At 38.9% G+C, this 23254-nt stretch overlaps 1 protein-coding gene across 2 annotated transcripts in view; it reads left to right on the top strand.

Moving 5' to 3' along the window:
- Chrdl1 (chordin-like 1) overlaps positions 1–23254 on the top strand; it is a 103857-nt gene that overhangs the window by 21425 nt on the left and 59178 nt on the right. For both annotated transcript variants that reach the window (XM_087600277.1, NM_199502.2), the window contains 2 exon segments: positions 3873–3985; positions 6241–6334. In XM_087600277.1, coding sequence (XP_087456403.1) covers positions 3873–3985; positions 6241–6334 — 207 coding nt within the window.

Here is a 23254-nt window from a genome sequence, read left to right as displayed (position 1 = left end):
TAGCCTCTCAGTTACTGGGATTAAAGGCATGATCCACCTGCCTGCTTTCTTACTTCATCTTTGTATGTTATTAGAAACGGCAAAAGTCTAAATATTGCACATGAGTACTTAAATCAAATAAGTATTTGTTGCATTTGTTTCAAACACTATTGTTTCTTCATAGAATTGACTTTTGTTTGATCTGTGTAAGTATTCTGTTAGTTTGTTTATCTAACTTTGAGCTGATCCTATAATATCTACTGAAAACTATAACATCTTTCTTTTTCAAAACTATTTTGATTCTTCCACTTTCTTCTACTTTCAATGAAAATGCATTATTAGACTTACATCTTTTAAAAATAAAATATTATACTAATACTTATATCTTTTTCTCTGAGACAAGGTTTTACTATATAGCTCAGGCTAGCCTAAAATTTACTATGTAGACCGGATTGGACTTGAACTGCTAGGGATCCACCTGCCTCTGCAGGGAATCTCTTATCCACTTTGGAGAGAACTATTATTTTAAATTTTCTTTATCTTTCAACCTACACTTACTATAAATGTGTAAACTCCCTTACAGCAATACATTATAGCTTTCTTGGTGCAAACTTTGCATATGTTTTGCTAGATGTGTACATCCAAAGGCACATATTTGGAAGGAACTATTGAAAATACTATATGTACTAATTGTAGTTCATCTGCTTTCATATTGTTTTGAGATAGGGTGTCAATTTGTAGTGCAGACTGGAAGGAAAATCTTTAAGGAATGATCTGCCATACCCAGTCGTACTTCAATTTCTCCTTGTTTATTACAGAATATATAAATATGGTTGGTCTTGAACCCAACAGTCTTGCTAAATTCTCTTACCATTCGGAATAACATTTTAATAGATTGGTGAGTTTTCTTTTGAGAAAACAATGATACTTTGTAAATGTTTTACTTTTTGCTTTGTGATACACAAAACTTTTTGGACTTGCTTCCCCAGGCTAACATTAGAAAAATCAGACATCACCATATAATTCTCAATAATAGTGGAAAAAGTTCAGTCCTTTGCCATGAAGAGAGTGTAATGTCAGCCGCATTTTTGTTGTTGTTTTTGTTCTTAGATGCTTTGTATAAGGTTGACGAAGTTTTCTTCCCAGTTTGCTAAGAGCTGAATGTAGCATTTTGTCAGACTCAGGTTATATATCTATTGCAAAAATGATATATATACACCCCCATTTGTAAACGTAGTGAATTACATTGATTGAACTGTGAATGAGGAGTGATCTTTCAATTTTCAACAAAAATACCAGTTGCTCATAAAATATTATCCTTTTAACATCTTGTGAGACTTAATTTAGATCAGAATAACTTACAGGTGGATTAGTATTGTAGGTTATATGATTCATAACTGAGTAATATTGATGATTATGTTTTTCCTCTGGTAGCACACATAATACCTTCCAGTACCATGAACACTAATCAGTTGTGATGATTCTTTTTTTTTTTTTTCGGAGCTGGGGACCGAACCCAGGGCCTTGTGCTTCCCAGGCAAGCGCTCTACCACTGAGCTAAATAAATCCCCAACCCGTGATGATTCTTATAGTTAAGCATCTGCTTGATTTTTCTGTTGGATTCCATAGGTGTGTGGTGCCTTCAGCAACAAGGCCTTACTATCAAATTGTGGTGAGCAACCCATAGCCTTGGCAATAAATAGCCTATGATGTTTGCGAGTGTTTATGGTTCTCCATTGACTAACAAATCAACAAGTTATAGCCTATTCCTGGTGTTGGAGCCTTTACTTGTTAGTATAAGATGTCTAGTTGGGGCATTGTCTCCCATTATTAGTTGTCTTTCCCCATAGTCCCACTTTCAAACTGCCCTCCAACCACCTCCCCATAATAGTCCTTCTAGTCTATTCTAGTTTCTCCATAATTTCTTTTATATCACCATATTTTATTTTTCTTTCTTCAGAAGATCCCCTACCACCACAAGCTCCCTTACTCATCACAAAATCACTTTGGTTAGTCTAAATACAACACACACGTGCACGCACATGCACGTGTGCATGCACACACACACACACACACACACACAGCGTAAATGCTAACTTCCACATATAAAAGAAAATGTGCTATTGGCTATTTTATGTATTTACATTTCAAGTGTTATCCCTTTCCCGGTTTTCCCTCTGGAAACCCCCTATCCCATCCCCCTTCCCCTGCTTCTATTAAGGTGCTCTGACTCCCACCTCACCACCCTAGCATTCCCCTATACTGGGGCATTGAGCCTTCACAGGACCAAGGCCCTTTCCTCCTATTGATGCCACACAATGCCATCCTCTGCTACATATGTGACTGGAGCCATGGGTCCCTCCATGTGTACTCATTGGTTGATGGTTTAGTCCCTGGGAGCTCTGGTGGGGTCTGGTTGGTGATATTGTTCTTCTTATGGGTTTCAAACCCCTTCAGCTCCTTCAGTTCTTTCTCTAACTCCTCCAATGGGGACCCAGTTCTCAGTTCAATGGTTAGCTGTGAGCATCTGCCTCCGTATATGTCATACTCTGGCAGAGCCTCTTGAGATCATTTTTCTTAACAGCTGAATAATATTCCATTGTGTTAATGTACCACATTTTTATTTTCTATTCATTAGCTGATGGGCATCCAGGGTGTATTCAATTTATGACTATTATGAATAGAGAAACAATGTACATGGGTGAGCATTTCTGTAGTGAGATATGGAATTCTTTGGTTACATATGCCCAAGAGTGGTATACCTGGATCTTGTGGTATTTGCTTTCATTTCTTGACCAGTGGATATGGAGTCATGTGTGGATTGAATAAAAATGCCTACTTTTTAAATAACCAATACAGCTAAAACATGACAAATAACATGAAATATGTTCAAACATCCTACAGTATAATGAAAATTCCAACTATAACAAGTTTTAGGGGCTAGAGAGTTGACTCAGTGGTTAAGAACACTTGTTGCTCTTCCAAATGACACAGACTCAGTTCAGAATCCCAACATGGCTGAACACAAACATCTATGCTCCAGTTCCAGGAGATTCAATGCCCTCTTCTGGCTTCCGTGGGCATTGACATGCATATAGTAAACAGACATACATATAACCAAAACACTCATACACATAAAATAAAACCAAATATGTCTATATTTTTAACAGTTGCTTAAAATTAAATATATTTACTATACATGTATGGATATTTTGCCTGCATGTATGCCTGTGCACCACATCTGTGCCGGTTGTCTGCAGAGGCCAGAAAAGGACGGCAGATTGCCTGGAACTTGCATTATGCATGTTTTTGAGCTGCCACATTGATGCTGTGAATTGAATCCAGGTTCTCTGGAAGAATAGGAAGCAATCTTAACTTTTCAGGTAAATCTCCAGCCCTGTGAAAATATTCCAACAAAAAGAAGTGTATGATTGGAGCTAATGAAGATTGTTTATTCTCAAGAAAATCTGTACGTTAAATGAAAGCAAAGTTTTCATTGTCTTACCTTTGGAAAGGAAGTATGTCCTTTTCAGAAACCAAAAGGCTGGTGATAGGTTTTCTTATATTGCTATTGTAACAGAGCTGCAAGTAAGATTTAGAATTCCACTGTCAGATCACCCTGGGTTTGGATATCACCTCAGTTGTTGCTAGTTCTATGTTTCTTGACTTCCTTTTTTCATAAAATAAGATCAATAGTCATATTTCCTGTATGAGTTCTTGTAAAGATACAGGAAACAAAATACATAAAACATTGAGCCAGGAGTAGGTGCTCTACAAATGCAATGACTCATCTCTTGATGTATAAAGGACAATGGATAGAACCCATGATTGTCTTTGAATGTTGTGACTTGGCCTATATTTTCTAACATTGTGTTCTCCTCCCCCTGTAACAGACTCAGAGACATATTGCATGTTTCAAGACAAGAAGTATAGAGTTGGTGAGAAATGGCATCCCTACCTGGAACCATATGGACTGGTTTACTGTGTGAACTGCATCTGCTCAGAGGTACAATGCTTATGGCCCAAGATTTCTGTCTTCATTCCTTAGCACTCGGGGAGCTTATCAATGTTTATTTGGCAGAAAGCAAGGTTATTACAGTCATAAGAAATATTGGTAAGCACCCAGGTGTCATGGTGTATGAGGTACATGTAGGAGAAACAGTAGTATTTGATTCTTAGCTAGAGAGCAAATTTAAGATTCACATTCAAGAAGGGGGTACAGGATGGGGGCCAGATTGCAAAGACTATCTCTCTGTTAAGGATTGGTTTGTTTTTCTTAAACTCTGTAAATATGTACTATAAATAAATTTCTGTGGGCTTTTAAGCTAATTATATAGGACATAATAGGAGAAAGTAGAAGGGTCAGATAGTAGGAAAATTGATCCGCCTTTTAGATGATGGTAGAAGCAACCCCAGTTGTGGCAAAAATAACGTTTCCAAACATGTTTAGTTTTCTTAATGAAAGCAGCAGCATTAGGCCGATTGTGAAGGAAAGCCTCATCATAATCTTTAAGAACCGAGAATTCTGAATGCATAGAATGAACTCGTTTCTTACGATCCAGGGTAAAGACTGCAGGGAACTCCTTTTCTGGGCCTAGCCAGAGTCACTGAAGCTTGATCTTTTTGCCATTTGAACAGACCTTTGGGCTTTCCAAATTTTTACCTTGTATAAAGCAGCTTTCAGCCATTATAATAGCAGGAGGTATTCAGAGTTTTGGAGTTAACTTTGTGGTAGACTAGTTTTCAGACTCTAAAGCAGGCCACCTATGGTTTATGACCTGTTGGGTAATTTACCTATAACCTCTCCGAGATCCCTTCAGTTTCCTCTTTCAAACAAGATAGCGTGGTGTGGGGCTGCATGCCTGTGGATCTCAGCACTCAGAAGGCTGAGTCAGGAGGATCACTGAGTTTGAGTCCACCTGTTTCAAAACAAGACAGAATGATACTACCTATTTCATATATTGTGCTAAGGATTAAACTCATTAATTTATCTAAAAGAGTATAGGAGTAATCACTGTTAATATGTACTATATAACAGTTATCAGTGTTCTTATTAATCTCTACAATGTAGAAGCAAATTCAGTATACAACATTAAAGGTTGAATTTTCTTCTCAATCAGGAACTATGCTTTTCTGATGTGCTTCTGAGAGCTCATCTGCAGATGCTACTACCTGGCCCTGAGGAGTATGGTGCATTAAGACTCTCTCTACTATTTTCAAATGCAGTAACATAAAACTTTATTCTAAAATACACATGAGAAGAAAGAATTGTAGTAAGGTGATTCCAGTCTGGATAAAGGAAGCCTGCCTCTTTAAATGGCTAGGGCTTGTATTATATAGAGAATCTGGGGGCTGATTAACTGCCTGGTATGGCATTATTTTGTCAGATTCTTGACTCAGTACATTGGAGATGGACAACTAGCCCTTGGGGGCCAAGGCTTTGAAGTCCACAAGGCAGTGAAAATGTTAACATGATCCCGATGCCAACAGAGAGGCATATTCTTTCTCTGTGCACTTCACTACCCTTTACTCTGTAACGGCCTGACAGATGCAAGTCACCCTTCCTTCGGATGAATTATGGATGGGATATGTAAATGTAAATGTAAAATGCTTTTCCAAAGCTTTCTTTGTTCTAGCACTGACTGAAAGCTGTCATACACGGACCAAGTTGCTCATCCAGACATACTAGCTGATCAGCTCAATTTCTAGTTCTAGCTTGTTCCCGGAAACCAACACTGCAAAGGGAAATGAGGAGAGGAGTCACGCTGCCTAATGAATCAAGGCAGAGCTGAATGCAAGGACTCACATGCCAGGGATGTCTCTGTACACAGGGCTGGGAAGCAGCTCTCGAGGGACCTATTACTCACCACCCTTTCTCTTCTATGGCATCAGGCAGGTGGTTATGAAATCAGAATAGGCTCTTGGAAAAGCCATGTAGCTAGAACTGAAAAGGGTTGAACTATCACAGAGCCAGGCCAAAAAAAGCCTCCCATGAATATGGCCCTAAATATGGGAGGCTTGAAAACTGGGTCTATATTGAACCCAACCTCATAAAAGGTATGCTGATATGCTTCCAATCAACCCAGCAGAGGTGCTAGGAGTGGGAAAAGGAATTTTAAAAAAGAAAGCTGATTACATTCAGATTCTTGGGAATGCATTATTCACTGTCTGGGTGAGTCCCTGCATGACTGTTTCGCAAACTGGCATAATCCCAGTGACCTTTGAAAGACATATTTTCTCTCTTTGCCTTCTCTTTTTCAGAATGGGAATGTGCTTTGCAGCCGAGTCAGATGTCCAACTCTTCATTGCCTTTCACCCGTGCATATTCCTCATCTGTGTTGCCCCCGTTGCCCAGGTAATCCAGTTTGCCTCTGTTTCTCCAATCTGTGACTCTGTTTTCCCTCTTTGCCTGATCCAACTAACCATCCTAAACTCCCCCAAGTTGAACTGCTCCCCCTAAATACACTTTATAGCCCAAATGGGACACATTCTAGGTTCTAATACGTTATTGGGTACCCAGTAACAGATTTTCATTGGGCTTTTAATTGTTTGAAAGGGAATTAAAAGGGAGAGAAGAACTATAGCAATAAACAGCTTCTTCCTGCCACAGGCAGTAGGTAACAGGGGAGTTGTATCATTGGGGCACGTGTCCTATACAATTAGTGCTGGAATTGCATCCAAGCATAGCTTCAAAACGATGAGGAGCTGTTCATAAATCAAAGGAACTGAACCAGTGAGGTTTATGATAGTATAAAGCTGCCTGCCTGCCGAACAGTCGCCTCCTTCACACTGCACAGTTGTTATTAGGTACACACTGTTAAGGGCAAGTCTGGGGAGAACCAGATAGAAACTTTTTCAGGAAGTTGTTGGGAAGCCTCCTTTTACAGTTTATGGTTAAGGCATTTTCCTGAAGTAGAGGTCCCCTCAATTGCACTTTATTTTGATATGACTAGGGCCTGGTTTCTGCTCCAGAGTCTTAGAACCATGGAGAGATTCAGAGAATGCCTGCCAACCCAATGACATTCCAAGGAAAAGCTATCAATCTTGAGATCTGCAAAGTGGAAGCCTTGTCACCTTCTAGGTCTATTCAATATGCTGTAGAAGATAACTGTTCAGATGAAGGTTCCTGAATAGACTTTAGGGAGTCAGAGAACTCTTCAAAATTAATCACAGCTTTTAGATTTACTCTGTACAGAAGTAAATACCTTTATAAATAACCAACTGCTTTATTGATATTACTCTATAAAGTATACTTTCATGTCCTAGCAAATACATTCCAATAAACAAAGACCATTCATTTTCTCAGGTGACAAAATATCACATGCAGATTTATCTCTCTGAATGTTGATGACAATAGTATATGCATCAAGACATGAGGAATTGACCAATCTGAAAGTTATGTTTTCAGGGTGAATTCCTATACAAGCATGCTAGTATTGAATGTGTTCACTTGCTTCTGCTTAAATTGGATTGTAAGAGACTTTGGTAAATGAGAGGGAGCAGTATTTCTGATTAAATGGCTACTCTAGAGATCTTTACTTTGGTATTCCAGATAACCTATTAAAATCACTAAAGTATCTCAAAGACATCTCACACAGTGGCCTAATGTCATAGGAACTTAGCTTAACCACAGCTTCTTAAATCAGAGGTCACTGGTAGAAAACAATTATTAACGAAATGGTAAATAGAGGCTGGCAGATATTCTAACAGAAGAGGAACATATTAAGAGAATTGAGTTCATGAATCTGAGAGGGGAAAAAGGTGAAATAAAATGAGTTGAAAAGCTAATTTTATAGTGCATAGAAACTGTTTTTCCTTTCCTTGCTCTTGTAGTTTGCACCTAAGAAAGTTAATATTTTTATTCATTATGCAAGTTCTTTGTGTGTGTAGTTATGCCTAAATTCTCTAATCCTTATATACAAAATTCATGAGGTTGTTGCCATTCTTGAGTGATAATTTGGCTGGGTATAAAATTTTAGGTTGCTCATTTTCCCTCAGCACTTTTGAAGCTATTTCTAAATGGCTTCCTGGCTTTTTCTGGTCATGGATATGACTCCTTTTTGTTGTTGTTGTTGTTGTTGTTGTTGTTGTTGTTGTTGTTGTTGTTGCTGTTGCTGTTGCTGTTGCTGTTGTTATTGTTTGTGACAAAAAAATTTTAAATAACCCTAGCTGTCGTGCAACTCACTATGTAGACTAGGCTAACCTCAAACTAACAGAGATCTGCCTGCCTCTGCCTAGTAGAGTACTAGGATGTGTGCCACTGTGTCCAGCGATGAGATTGTTTTTCAGATTATTTTCAGCCTAAGGACTGAGAAATATGTTTGTTTGTTACCATTTCTATAAAAATGATCATCCATATATCTTGCTTCTCATTGTTGGACTCTCTCTCTCTCTCTCTCTCTCTCTCTCTCTCTCTCTCTCTCTCTCTCTCCATTTATATTTTGAGATAAAGTTTCATGTATCCCACACTGGCCTTAAACTCCTAGTTCTTCTGCTTCAGCCTTGCTGGTGCTATAAAACTATCTTTGATATAAACTTTTGCACCTCATTTAATTTGTCCTCTGTGTCTCCTAATGTCTCTTTTACTCTTTTTCATTTCACATATTTCCCACAATGATACTTCATCAATTTTATTCTCTGGTTTATAAATTCCTTTCAGACATATTATTTGGACGATCTGTTAAGTTTTGTTTATTTATCTTATCTCCAACAACTATATTTTCTTCCAAGTTTTCAAATTATATTTTAAAAATATTGACATGTTATTTTAAAATCATGTTATAATTTCTTGGGGTTGACTCTCCTTTTGTTTTGTTGTTTTAAGTATTTGAAATTGTCTTATACTACATTCTAAGTGGAAATATTTGTGGTTTTTTTCAGATGTAAATTCTGGCCTTTCTGCAGTTTCTTTAAAGCTTTTCTTAGTTATCAATTTTTCTTGTTTTTCTAGATATTACTTAAAAGCTATTCTCCATGGGATTTTATCTTGAATGACCCCTTTATTGCTTCATGAATGGTTATTTCAGTCTTTTTGCACATTCAGCTCTAACCTAGGATTTTGGTTATCTCAGAATAGGGACTTCCTGCTTTGATGGAAACTTTTGTTTTAATGTACAGTACTATTCTTTCATAATGTTTGAAATAGGACCTCAAGTACAACTGCCAACCTTGAGTGATCAGTGTAGTTTGGGAGAACAACCCTGTGTGGGCAGAATCATGTTAGAGCTTTTTTAGATGTGAAACATGTGACCTTGGTCCTCAGACTTTTTAGTCATGTTTCTATTGATATGGCAATAAATGTAAGAAAACCCTGAAATTAACTGAAAAGAGAAAAAAATTTATTTTTGGCTCACCTTTTCTGAGGTTTCAGTCCGAGGTTATTTGGTTGTGTTGGTTTTGGTCATATAAAGTCCAACATGTTGAGAAGCATTTAGTGAAAGAAATAGCTTGTGCAATGTCAGGCAGGCAAACAGGCACTGGGAGAGGAGAGGAAGAGGGGGGGAAGACGAGAGAGAGAGAGAGAGAGAGAGAGAGAGAGAGAGAGAGAGAGAGAGAGAGAGAGAGAGAGAGAGAGAGAGAGAGAGAGAGAGAGAGAGACAGACAGACAGACAGACAGACAGACAGAGACAGAGAGACACACAGAGAGAAAGATATCAAGGTCTCACTATTTCCTTCAAAGAAATGTCCCTTGTTCTAAAGGGACTCCATCTTAATAGTACAATATATTCACTAATGTTGACAACTTTTCAGGGATACAAAACCTAATACCAGCTTCACACAGAAGCCATTTTCAGACTATAATTCCACCTTAGCTCTTTAGCCTTACCTCTCTGTATGTTGCTCCAGTTGCCAGCTGACCATTTGATTTAGCATCAATCACTACTCTACTCTATATCTGGTTCCACAATCTATTTTACCTTATTCCTATGGGTTTTTTCTTACATTTAAATTCTTATTTTATTTTATTTAGCTTCACATCATCCTTGTTCTTCATTTGGAAAAGAACCAAAAGATTTTTCATGTGCCCTCCTTTGCCATATTGAACCAGAGTGCAAGCAATTAATTTTTCTATTAAATGGAACAAAAGCAAATGGTTTAAACCATAATGGAATAGAGTTGGTTTGAGAAGAGGAAGAATTCTGCTATGTAGCTGTTGATCTCATTTCTACTATATGGACATTTTAATCTCTTGACTGTGTATGGAGTGTCACAGTCTTCTTATGGGACAGAGCAATAAATTTGATGACACCTCTATATTATTTCCACTCCAGTGATTATTAGGCATGAAGAAACTCAAGCTTTAGGGTCACAGAAATACCTTGTCAAAGAAAAAGCATTACAACTAAAATTACTATATAAGCTAGCTATATCATCCTTGTTATTCTATTTACAATGTCTAGGAAATGGAATCAATCTACACATTCATCTGCAGGTGAAAGGAAAATGGAAAAGTGGTACATATGTATAATGAAATTTTATTTACCCATAAAAAAATTATAGAGCATGCAGGACACTCAATGGAACCAGAAGATACTATACTGAGTGAAAGTAAACCAGACTCAGAAAGTTAAATGCCACATTTTGTCTTTCATATGTGTATCTTAGCTACTGATATTTGTATATACATATCTACATGACACAACCAAAATAGATGAACAAAAACTAAAAAGGGCTCCATGATAATAGGGAGGAGAGGCTTCTAGGAGGAGCAATGGTGATGGTATACCATACATGTGATATAAAAGTAGAAAGGAAAATAATACTGGGACCAATGATACAAGCTGGAGCACAGGCAGACAAAGAGCTATGGAAGAGGACTGAGAAGGAGTTTATCCAACCAAACACTATGTGTGAAAATGATACAGGAAAACCTATTATATTGTATGCCAGTTTTTAAAAGAAAATTATATTTAAAAGCTATATTTATTGATAGAGACAGGGGGAGAGAGAGAAAGAATGAGAACAAATAAGTTACATAGACTGAAAGCATATAAGCTTTTTTATATGTAAGATAGTGATTTTCCATAATGGCAAACAGCACTGTGAATTACAAGGGAGCACTCACGTTGGTAATATCAAGCTTAGAGGAAGGGGTCTGTCATGCTTAAAAAAAGATAGAGGGGCTGTATAGTACCAGTTGTTTCTTTGTTCTCATATCTTTTGTTGTAGACAATTTAGCCTCAAATTTCCCAAATGTCTTACCTATATTTGTGGCTGTGTCCTGTAGCTCCTGAAAAAGATTTATAAATCTGATTATACAGAATTGCCAGTGAAAAGTGTATACTTATTGCCATGAAGAACGGATGAACAGTGTTCTCTTCTTTTGGTCACATACCACAGGCTTCTATTGGGCCCGAAGAAACTGCTGCCACACAAAGGCTGGGGCGTTCTTCTGGGGAAAATTTAAACTGCTAGGAGTCATGGGTTTCATTGATCCTGTCCTTGTCCCTAAGCAGGACTGACTGTATGTGGTCCTTGAGAAATATGTAGCAATACAATTCCCCATCTTCCTTTTTAGAGTAAAGATGTAGTAAAGAAAGAAAGATAGGGTAAAAATAACCTTCTTTCCGTTTGTTTTATATATAAGTTTTGTCACCCAAAGAAGAATTTCTAACTGAACAGGACCCTAAACCATGATTTTTATCTAAGAATTCTTAATATTTATTCCATGAGAGTTTTCTATTCAGAATTAATAGATTTGTGTCCCCTTGGAAGTGTTCCAGCATTCCTAGGTTATTAAAGAGTTGTTATAAAATGGCCAAAATAGCTGATTTGATCTGGTTACTGGCTGCCTAATCCACACTGTTTTTTTTCTGCTAGGTGTGAAGAAGTTTGGCTCTTTGACATGATTTTATAAGGGATAGGGACATAGTGGTTTTGTCTCCCTCAATCCTGGTCTTTTTAATTCCTGATGGAGTAAGAAAAGGTCTTTCCTAGTAACCCACTGTATTATCATAAGGCGAGGGTTAGAAACTGTATGCCATTTCTTTTACCAATAACTGAGTTATGAACAGGTATTTCTGCTATAAGACAATAGTCCATTTCTGAAAACCCTCACTTTCTGTCAAGTTGTACATTGAAAAATTGCAGTGCTTTTGAGAAAAAAAAAGATTGGAGAAAACAACACGTGACTTATGAAATCTATAACTGGAATACTGATAAAACAGTATCCTATTTGAGCTTAAAGGGCTTCTTATATTTGCAATTAAGCAATATTACAAAAAATAGAAGGTCCACCTTGTAAATGGTGACAGTGTCTTACACTGGGAATGAGAAAGGTCTGGGGCTGGCAAGTTCTGGACAAAAGAACAACCCACATAATTACAAACACCTTAAAAAGAATGTGTCACCAAATCAGAGACAAGAAGAACGAAGCGTATTGGGAACAAGATTGCAGCTCTTCATTGCTTCTTGGTGCAACCCAGTCAGCATACTTGGCGTTTAATTTCTGTTACTTAGTAGTGCAAAATCTTATGTACAAATGAAGACAAGTTCTCATTTGCACTAATCGGTTATTCTTATTTGACACACATATACACAGATTTACACTGTGTAAATATATACTCCAGCAGAAATGAACTATGTTAAGACAAGGTACATATAGTCTTCTGGGCCTGTGACACTATAGAGGAAGTAGAACAAATCACTTGACCACTATGCATCCATCTTTTTATATTTCAATATTAACCACACACATTTTGTTTCTTTGTTTCCATCCCATACATTTAATCAAATGGCTGTGCCTTTGACATCCAGTGTTAATAGTAACAAAAGAAGGCCCCTTTCTGCTCCTTTTAGTTTTCTTTGTTTGTACAATAATGCAAGGGGATAAGAGGAATAATTGTTTATTTCTGTTGTATGTAAAGTTCACACAACTTAAAATTTATCATTTAAAAGTATGCAATTTAGTGATATTAAGAACAATTACAAATGCTGGGATGCCCTAAACACATTACACAGTTACTTGTCATTTCCCTCACTCTCAGCTCCCATCAAGAACTAACCTTCTTTATGAATCTGTGGATGTGACTATTCTGGAGTTCACAGTAAGGAATTTATTTAGTAGGGGGACTTTGGCTTATGGTTTCTTTCACTTAGCATAATGTTTTCAGAGCTAGGCTATGTTATAGCATGTGCCAATGTTTCAGTACTTTTGTATGGATGAATAACATGCACGGTATGGTCATACTACTTGTTTTAGTCACTGTTCTGTTACTGTGAAGAGACAGCATAACCAAGGCACCTCTAAAGGGAAGCATTTAATTAGGCACTTGCGTACAGTTTCAGAGGGCTAGCCCATTATCATCATGACAGGGAGCATGGTGGCATACATGGTGCTAGAGTAGTAGCTGGGAGCTAATTCCTGATCTGCAGGTGGTTGGGGGGAGAAGGAGAGGGAGAGGGAAAGGGAGAGAAAAACATAAAAGACATTTGCCTGGCATTAGATTTAAAGCCTCAAAGTCTACCGCCAGCAACATTCCTCCTCCAACATGAATACACCTCCTTCAACAAGGGCACACCGCCATATCTTTCTAAACACTTCACCACTAGGGACTAAACATGCCAATAAATGAGCCTATGGGTGACATTATCATTCAAACCAGCACACCACATCTGTTTATCATTTCGTCAGTCAGTGTTCGTGTCAGTTCTTTCCACTATTTGACTGTTGTCAGCAATGCACTATGAATATTTGGCTACAGGATTTTGTGTGGCACGTGTTTTCAGTTCTTTTTGGTAGATAACTAGGAGTGGAATTTCCAGATCAGTTCAAAATGATTTTAGATCCACTTTCAAATATTTATATTTCCTTGTTCTCTTTTGTTTGTTTGTTTTCTTTAATTATGGGATGTGTGTGTGTGTGTGTGTGTGTGTGTGTGTGTGTGTGTGTGTGTGTGGTGTATGTTCATGTATGTACGCATGTTTGCATGTGTGAGGGAATACATTGTACCTTTGTGCTTATACACAATAAAGGGTAAAGTTAGACGTTGAATGACTTCCTTGAGCACTCTCCACCATATATATTGAGGCAAGGTCACTCATTGAATCCAAAAGTCACTGGTTTAACTCATTAGGCTAGCCAGCTTATTTCAGGTAGCCCCTTCCTCTTGTCTCCGTTTTAGGATTAGAGATGGAACATACCCCTAACCCTGTGTGCCTTTTTCTATGAGTTGTGGGAATCTGAAATCTTGTCTTCATGCTTATGTGGCAAGCACTTTACGCACTGAGCCTCTCTCCATCTTTTTTAGGCTAATTTTTCCCTCTCAGCTGCTTTGGTATTCTTGACATTACCTATTTCTGATCACCATTTCTTTTTCTTCATTTCCTATGTTATCTTTTGGATTCTGTAATCACCTACCTTTTATATTTTGTTGAAAAAGCTGATGACCTCTAAACAGCCAATTAACTTTTATCCCATTTTTCTACTAGATGAATATCATAGCTGTAGTATGGAAATGTTATCAACCCAAGGGATTTTTCTTCTTTTTTTCTCATCTCATCTCATCTCTTCTCCTTTCCTTTCATTTACCTTTCTTTTGATTATATATTAATTACATTTCTCCCTTTCCCCCTTCTAAATCTCCCATATATATATTTTCTCCTCTCCTTCAAATTTATGACCTCTCTTGTTCTTCAGTACCACATAAAACTGGGCGTGGTAGCATAAGCTTGTAATTTCAGCCCTTAGGAGGACCAGAAGCTCAAGGTCATCCTCAGCTACGAAGAAAATTGGACCCTAGTCTGATGTGTGAGACACTGCTTAAAAGAGATAGTAGCTCTTTTGATCATTTCTTTGGAACAAGGCTTCATTCCTGCCCCCTATTTCTGTGCCTTGGAATTCACTGCGTGGCCAGCCAGGCCTCCAGCTCACGGCTGTTCTCTACCTCAGCTACCTATGTACTGGGATTACATGCATGAGTTGCCAAGCCCAACTTTATGTAGAGTGTCTTGATGTGGAAGAGTTCCTTAGCATAGCAGGCTATTTTTTCCTACAAGTCTGTAAATATGTTCTCTTTAGAGCTAAGCATGCTTAAGGGCAACCTTTGGGAATATGATAAAATGTTGATTGCCAGACCCTACACTAAAACTCAGATCCAGTTGGGCTGTTAGTTTCATACATTGAACCCAGAGACTTGTTAATTTCATCTCTTGGATTTGGAAAAGGCAGTAAAGTTATTATATCCAGGGGAGACTCTGGGAAAGGAGCTCAGGAGAACTCAGAGAGCAGCAATCCTCTGTAAGAGTAAACTGGCGAGAGGACCCTGCTAATCTTCAAAGGGCTGTGGGCACCATGACAACATTTTGCCCTCATAGCATTTCCCAAGGACTAAGCCTGCAGTGGCATGCATACAGTGTGCCATCTGGCCTGCCTTTTCATGCTTTCCCAGTACTCCCACCCAAAGCCTTTCTCTTCTGCCACCATGCACATTCAGAGGCCCTGGCTGTCATGTCCCGAAAGCAAGACCCTCCGTGGAGAGCTCCCCCTTTTACCCCACCCATTGTTCATGACTTGTTGTTGGCCAGAAATGAATGGCATTTCTCGGAATTAGCCCAGGAATTTCTGCTGATAAACAAATGAAACTCTCAAAGGGAAAAGCAATCAACATAGTTTGAAATAAAATCAGTGTTTTCAACTTATTCTGTTTTCAACTTGGTTTGAAGCAAGAGTCACATCTAGGGTATTTTAAGGAACAGATTAATGAAATGTCCTTCACTGAGTTTTCATCCTAGCTGCAGGCCTACCTCTACAACTAGGGCCTGACTCCTGCTCTAGCATGTGGAAGAGGTGATTATTACATTGATTTCTTGTGATTTGTGCTCCCAAGTCCTGTTAAGCCAGCATATCAGCCTCACTCATCCCCATTTCCCCATCAAGGTCTGACACGTGAGGTCAGCATCATTTCAGCATCGTTCTTTTTATGTAACCTGAGATTCCTGATATATTAACTCATCTTTCGTGTGTGTGGGAGGGAGAGAATGCATGTGGGTGTGAACATGTGTATATACATGCATATTTGTGTGTGTGGGCCAGAAGTTGATGTCAGATATATTCCTTGATGACTGTCCACCTTCTTTTTTGAGGTCGAAGGAGCCTTAATGAGTAAGCCTCTCCTTTTCCAGGGTCCCAGTGCTACAGAGCACCAGGCCTCTGCTTAACAACAGAATGCTCTGCTTAAAAGTGTTTGAAGTATAAATATATTCAGAAGGATTTATATTTTCATACACATATATGTATATACTATGTATAGAATATGTGTGTGTGTGTGTGTGTGTGTGTGTGTGTGTGTGTGTCACAGTAATTCAATTTAAAAAGGAGCTAGGAACTTGAGGGGGTATACAGGGTGGGAAGTGGGGAGAGTCGTAGGAGGAAATAGAATAAAGAAAATATATAGCTATATTTTAATAAAAATTGTAAAAAAAAAAACAGAATGCTCTCTATTCACAGTAGAGGACACAGTGGTTTCTAGAATATGTCGCCAGCTCTCAAGCCTCTTACTTTGGCTCTTACTTAATTGAAAACCAATATGTCCTCAAAGGAACCAAATATCCTTGCTATCTGTTGCCTAGAACTAAAGGGTTTCAGTTCAGGGTTTTGGATACAGAATAACTATAACCTGAAAGGTTTACCAGATTATTTGCAGCCACTAAGATAAATAACAGTTTTTATTAAAATGATTTTGTCTGATTTTTTATTTAGATGTTAACACCGTCAGCTGTTCCCTAAAGGCGATTTTTGAAACTGGCAGGCATAGGGTGTCAAACGATTGAACCCTGTTCCAATACACCTCCTGTCCATATTGGGCCATCCAAGCATTCTATTTCTAGAGGTCTTGATGTCCCCTGTCTTTGCCACATGCACACTAAGACCCAGATGGTGAGAAGTGATTCAGCCATATCTGTGTGTCTACTTGTGAAGTGTTCAGAGGCATTGTTTTCCCTCAGAATACAGAGACTATAAAGTATCTATACACATCTTCTAAAGAAAACCCCTGAATCCAGGTTGTCCACAGGAGATGCACTACTTTCCCTGTCTGGCACGCTGGGATGCATGCTGGGATTGCAGGTATATGCCAATCTCGCCTAGCTTTTATTTTCATATCAATGGGAAAGAAATAGCGTTAAACTGCAAAAAAAAATCAGGAAATATTATGCTACTTCCTTTCTGCTGTCTTGGTATCTGTGCTCCCTTCTTAACTAACTTCCCTCCTATTTATTCTCTTTTCATTTATAAAGTTTTGATTACTTCATTCCATTCTCTTCTGTTGTGTAAAATGTACAAGGTATACAATTAAACATTTAGGCCACTTTAGGTTTCCAAGTCTGTGTCATTGAAGAACATTACCTTGTTAGATAGGCATCATCAGCATTATGCTTTTCCAGAATATTTTTGTTTTTCCAAACGGAAACTCTGTACACATTAAGCACACACGCACCACTCCATATTCCCTAAGTTTCTGATGACTGCCAAGCAATATTCTGTCTTTGTGAAGTTGAGTATTTTAGAGACTTTGCATAAGTGGAATTAGACAGTCATATCATCTTTTGTCATTGATCTATTTCATGTACAGTCTTCAAAGTTCATCCACGGTGATTAATCTCTCCACTTTTAGGAGCTCTGCTTCCTCCCATATCATCTCCTCCTCCCCCTCCTCTTTCCTCTTCTCCCCTTCCCTTCTTCTTTCCTTCCCCTCCCCTCCCTACTCATCTCCTCTGCTCACCTCACCTCGCCACTCCTCTCCGTCTTTCTTTCTTCCTGTCTCGGAGCTAGAATTCAGGGTCTGAGCATGTATATTAAGGAGTGCAACAATTCATCTAGACCCTATTTTCAAGTTGAGAAAGTATGCTGTGAAGAAATTTGAGAAGAATTGGTGACATAACTCGGAAAAAGAAAGCATAGGATAAGTAAGGACTATCAGAGGAATCTAGCAACTGTTGGTTTTTTCAGAGCACATGCCCTGTGGGATGAAGAAGATTCAAAAAAACAGGGACGCTGACAAAGACAATCATGACAAGTCACAGCTAGCATTGATGAGTATGAAATGCTGCAGTTTGAAAAGCACAAAAATCCCACATTTCCAGCTTGAGGGACCACCAGGGAGACTTCTATTAGAAACTGATTAACAGAAATTTGTCTTCTGCTCTGGGGACCTCCACAGTCCTAGAAATGTGCCCCTGTTCCCCTTTCTCTAGAAGAATTTATTTCTGAAAGCACTTTCTCTGCCATTTACTTTCTGAGGGAAATCGTGTCTGGAGCCATTCAATATGATTTTTATTATAAAAAGATAATTAAAGGATTAGATTATCAAGCCAATGAGTCAATGTTGAAGGAAAACTGTAATTACTGAGCTTGCTGAAAGAAATACCGAGGGGACTTCAACAGCTTCAGAAAGATTAATGACTTTCACCTTCCGTCTCCAAAAGGGGAAAATGGACAGAAATGAGCTTCAGTACAAGAAAGTCCCAGGAAGGTACTTGCAGGCTTTATTAGGGAAGCAGATGTTGTCTAAGAGTTAGTATATTGAAGCTCAATCTTGACATTGAGTATAAGCAAGATATGCACGTGTCACAATAGTTAGAATGGCAACAACCCTAGTATATAGGGAAAATACTTACTGAGCTTGACAGGGCAATTAGTGCACCTGCCTGGTGACTATCTGGAGAATTCATGTAAAATCATCTATGAAACCATACATTTTTGCTCTCAATATACATATTACTTCTCAGGATCACATATTTTAATTACATGGTGCTTTCATTCATTTGGAATGGTCTTATTAGAGGCAGAGTCAATCAAAATTTTCTGACATGCGGGAACCAGCATAGGCTCCTGTATGTGCCTAAACTTCTCTGTGTCATAGTCTGTGTGCCTTTGGTCTTCCTAGTGTTTAATTTGATCAATATCTCACCTCTTCCTTCTTCTTTCTCTCCTGCCTTCTTTTGCTTTACCTGTTCTTCCCCTCCCCCTCCTCTCTCCCCAACAGTTAAAGCAGAACAGTCCTAAAGTCTACATATCTACAGAAGGACATATTTTCTAACTGGGCTTTTGAATATTTAAGAAGGTATTTCACGGGGTTGGGGATTTAGCTCAGTGGTAGAGCGCTTGCCTAGGAAGCGCAAGGCCCTGGGTTTGGTCCCCAGCTCTGAAAAAAAGAACCAAAAAAAAAAAGAAGGTATTTCACTGCATTTGGAACTATGACCTCCAAGTTGCAGAAGTCACAGCAAGTTAACATTTAGATAGAGGTACCCATTTAGTTTCAGGACTAGATCAGTAATTCAGAGGGGTCTTTTGGCTTCCAGAAAGTCAACTTGAATAAGACCCCTTTTAGGGGAGAGGAAAACTCCATTCCAATAAGAATCAGGCTCTCCCCTACATAAAGTTGTATTGTGTTGTTATAAGGGAAAGGCAAGGTCTAGGCTTCATCTTTCCACAGTTGACTCTTACAGAATGGGTTAGCCTCTTTGTACCCATTTGGTCAACCTGTAAAATGTGTGATGATTCTTACTTCTAGTGAGGCTTGTATTAATAGGGAAGAAAGGGAAGATGGTGTGGGACATTGTTTTGGAAAATGCTAATAGCACTAGTATATTCGTTACTTTTCTGTCACTGAAACAAAATATCTGATGATCAACTTTGGGGAGGAAACATGCATCTTGGCTCACAGTTTCAGAGCGATGTTATAGACCACTGATGACAAAGGTTTAGGCATAGAGAATGGTGGAAAGCCATGGGGCAGCATTTGGTGAGGATAGCAGCATAGAGTAGCTGCTTATTCCATAGCATAGACAAGAAGGGAGGGAGCTAGGTCAGAGGCAAAAACAGATTACAACTTCAAAATCCTACCCTTTAGACCTTATGCCCCAAACATTTTGCAACTTCCCAAAATAGTACCACTAACTGGACACTAAAGGTCCAGGGAAGACCTCTTAGACTCGAAGTATAACAAGTATATATAAACGAGATAACATTACATCACTGAAGGGGGAAATTTTAAACCCAGGATCCCAATACTGCATATGCACAAGTCCCCGGCGGTAAATGAGAACCTTGACTTTTGGTACTTGCAGTCCTAGATCCTGATGATAGTAGCACCAAATAGACACTGGCCATTTGTTTCCAATTCTAGAAGAATGATGTGTGAGGTTGCAAGGAAATTGGGTAGCAGGTTTCATGACAGTCAAGAAGGTAATACTGAGTCCCTGGCATCCCTGTGTCTGCCCTTTTTTCTGATGAGGTCCTGACAGGTACTTTCAATCATATGCCTCAGCATAGTCCTGACTTCACAAAACTGGACAATTTGTTAGCAGGAGAGAATACATTCGGAGAGTAGGTAAAAACCTCACTACTTCCTTGGAATCCTGAATTAAGAGAGTGGTTTAACTTGGCTAGGACTCTTCCTCTAACTAGCTCACTATAATTAAAACGTTCTTTGCTTTGAGCTCTCATACACTGATTAGGCTACCATAATTTCTGTCTGCTGGCTAGGACAGCTTTGCTCCCTCCTTTTTTCACTAATTCATACTCTGGCTGGAGCCTGCCATCCAGTATTTCTTCCAGGAACATAGCCTGTCTTTTCAGGAAGTGTCTCAGAATTGGGGGGGGGACCCTTGCTACAGTGCTACCTACTTCCAAGCCAAGGACAATTAATCTGTTTTCCTTTTGTTGGGGTTTTGCAAATGCCTTAGTTTTCATAATGATATCAGGGGAAATGCCATCTACATTTAGTGGGCTGCAGCTTGGGAAATGTGAAGAGTTATACAACGAATAGGGTCGCAGTGCAGTAAAAAAGACTCTTGTACAAAATTTTATTGCAGTCCCTGGTGAGAAACACCAGACTGGACAACACTCTTAACCACAGAAATCCACAGAAAGCAATCTTCTCCTAACAAGAATTCAATGGTCTGATTCACTCCTGCCTTTCTTCCTTCCTTGCACTCTTCCTTCCTTCCTTCCCTCTCACATATTCATTTCACAAGCATTTTGAGAGTGCAAGATTTGAACAAACTCTCATATATGTTTTAATGTCCCTGGCTTGGAGAATTTATAATCTAGTGGGGTCCACAGGCATAAAGAATATTATTAAAAGATAATATGATGAATGCTGTGGTAGAGGTGCGAACAAAGCCTATATAGGCAGAAGAGGGATGGATATAGACAGTCTAGCAAAGGTGGGAGCCAGGCAGAGCCACAGAGAGGAGTTGACATGCAATGGGATTCTGAAAGATGACTGGGACATTGCCAGATGGAGATAAGGTACTGAGGAGAGGATATGCAAAGGCCAGCCAAACACAGTTCGTACGTAAAAAGAAGAAGCTGGAAAGGTGAAGTGGATAGAGGCTGTCTTGGGGGACTTTAACTGTTCTATAGTTGGACATTATTTTGTAGCCTAATACAAAGTAGGGAGTCAATAAAATTTTAGTAATTCCTTATGTCTTCTTACAGTTCCCTGCTTGTCTTCAAGTTCTGCCTTTCCCAATCTCTCTCCAACTAGTAGGCACTTGTAGTCTCTAACATCTGATGAGAATGAGCCTAATCTACTCTTTCTGGAATAGTTTGCCATTTATTGACATAACAGTCAATAATTTCAGTAAGAATTCAACAATAATAGAATATTTCATATGACTTTGGAGAAGGCATTTTAAAGGACTGAATGCTGAGGATATGGAACACAGATGCCACATTCATTTTATACATGCTTGGTGTGATTATAAGAGGGTGTGTGTGTGTGTGTGTGTGTGTGTGTGTGTGTGTGTGTGTGTGTGTGTGTGTAATGGTACTGTAAGCATAATCATTCCTACCTTAGAGGACTGTTGTGAGGATTGCCTAGCACAGATGTTATGTGGCCAATAGTATACCTTTAATAAATTTAACTTACTGTTTTGTTGTTGTTGTTGTGCTGGTGGTGGTTATTTCAAGCCATGGGACTAGAGGTCAGTATGCAGAACTGGAAACACATGATGGCCAGAAGAGTTATTGAGTGTGTCAATTCATTTCAAATATGTGCCTAGGCATCTGAATTCTTGAGCAATATTATTTTTCACCATTTTGATGTCAGAATGTAGTTCTCATGTGGGACCTGAGCATTATTTTTTCACACATTTGGACCATTTTGCTGTCAGAATGTAGTTCTCATGTGGGACCTGAGCATTATTTTTTCACACATTTGGGTATATTCCATTTTCGCAATAGAATGCTTTTTTCTTCTAAGCTGAGGATCTAAGTATAATAGTTCATCTCTGCAGTTCCAACACTCAGGAAACTGAGGAAGCAGGATTAAAAATTAGTAGGCCAGTTTGGGCCACATTGCAAGTTCGAAGTTAACCTGGACTACATAGAAATACCTGTGTTCCAAAAAAAGTACTAAGGACAGCCCAGTAATAGAATGTTTATCAAACACTCGAGGAACTCTGGGTTTTGCCTCTAGCACTGTAGGGAATGCACAAATATACAGGTAAATATTTTTTAAAGTGCCGACCTGTGTTGATGTTCAGCCCGCAAATCTGCTTTTATTGTATGGGGATATGAAACAGAAGACCCACAACAGTTAGGCCGGAGCCAAGGAGATGCACTATAAAGAAATAAGTTGGGAGGGGCTGGATAAAGGAACAAAAGTCTGAACCCAAGAAGGAAGGGAAAAGTAAAATCAGAGGGGGAAAAAAAGCTGGGAAGGACAGGATACATAAGATCATCCAGCTGCCCCCAAACTGAACTTACAATGTTTTCTGTGTTCTCTCTGGAAGAGGGGTTGGCTTGTCCAGCATTCAGTGGAAACTTGTTGATTGACACTAAGTTGGGCACAAGTTCAATGTGAGTGTGCCTTTAGCTATTTATTTGATTTTTAAAACTTGCATCCTTTGCAGTAAGACTGTTTGGCTTCTACTGGCGCCCTGGGGCAGTAAGTTTAGATTGTTAAAATAGCAGCCATTAACACTCTCTGTGTTATGACACTGTTCTCCCTGCCCCCCTTTACAGAAACTGGGCTGGAGATTCTTTAACAAAAGTTAAAGTCTCCTCTCCACAACAAAAGAAACGGAGTCTCCTCAAAGCTGTGGCCACTTTTGCTTAACTATAACCCTCCCCAAAAGCCCTCAACTCTGCCCACCCCTGCCCTATACCCACATGTTTCATTCACTCCAGAACATGCTAACTCATCACATTCACTCTCCACATCCCCACCCTCAAACACACACATCCTACAAGCAAGAGGGACCCCAGGGAGCTCCTTGTGCTTGATTTGCTTTCCTTTCCTTGGCTTGTTTTTATTTGAAACCAGTT

The sequence above is a fragment of the Rattus norvegicus genome, chromosome X, assembly GCF_021556685.1.
Source record: "Rattus norvegicus strain SHRSP/BbbUtx chromosome X, alternate assembly SHRSP_T2T, whole genome shotgun sequence".
NCBI classification, from domain to species: domain Eukaryota; kingdom Metazoa; phylum Chordata; class Mammalia; order Rodentia; family Muridae; genus Rattus; species Rattus norvegicus.
The sequence above is the reverse complement of the archived record's forward strand: the minus strand, read 5'-3'. Positions and strand labels throughout refer to the sequence as shown.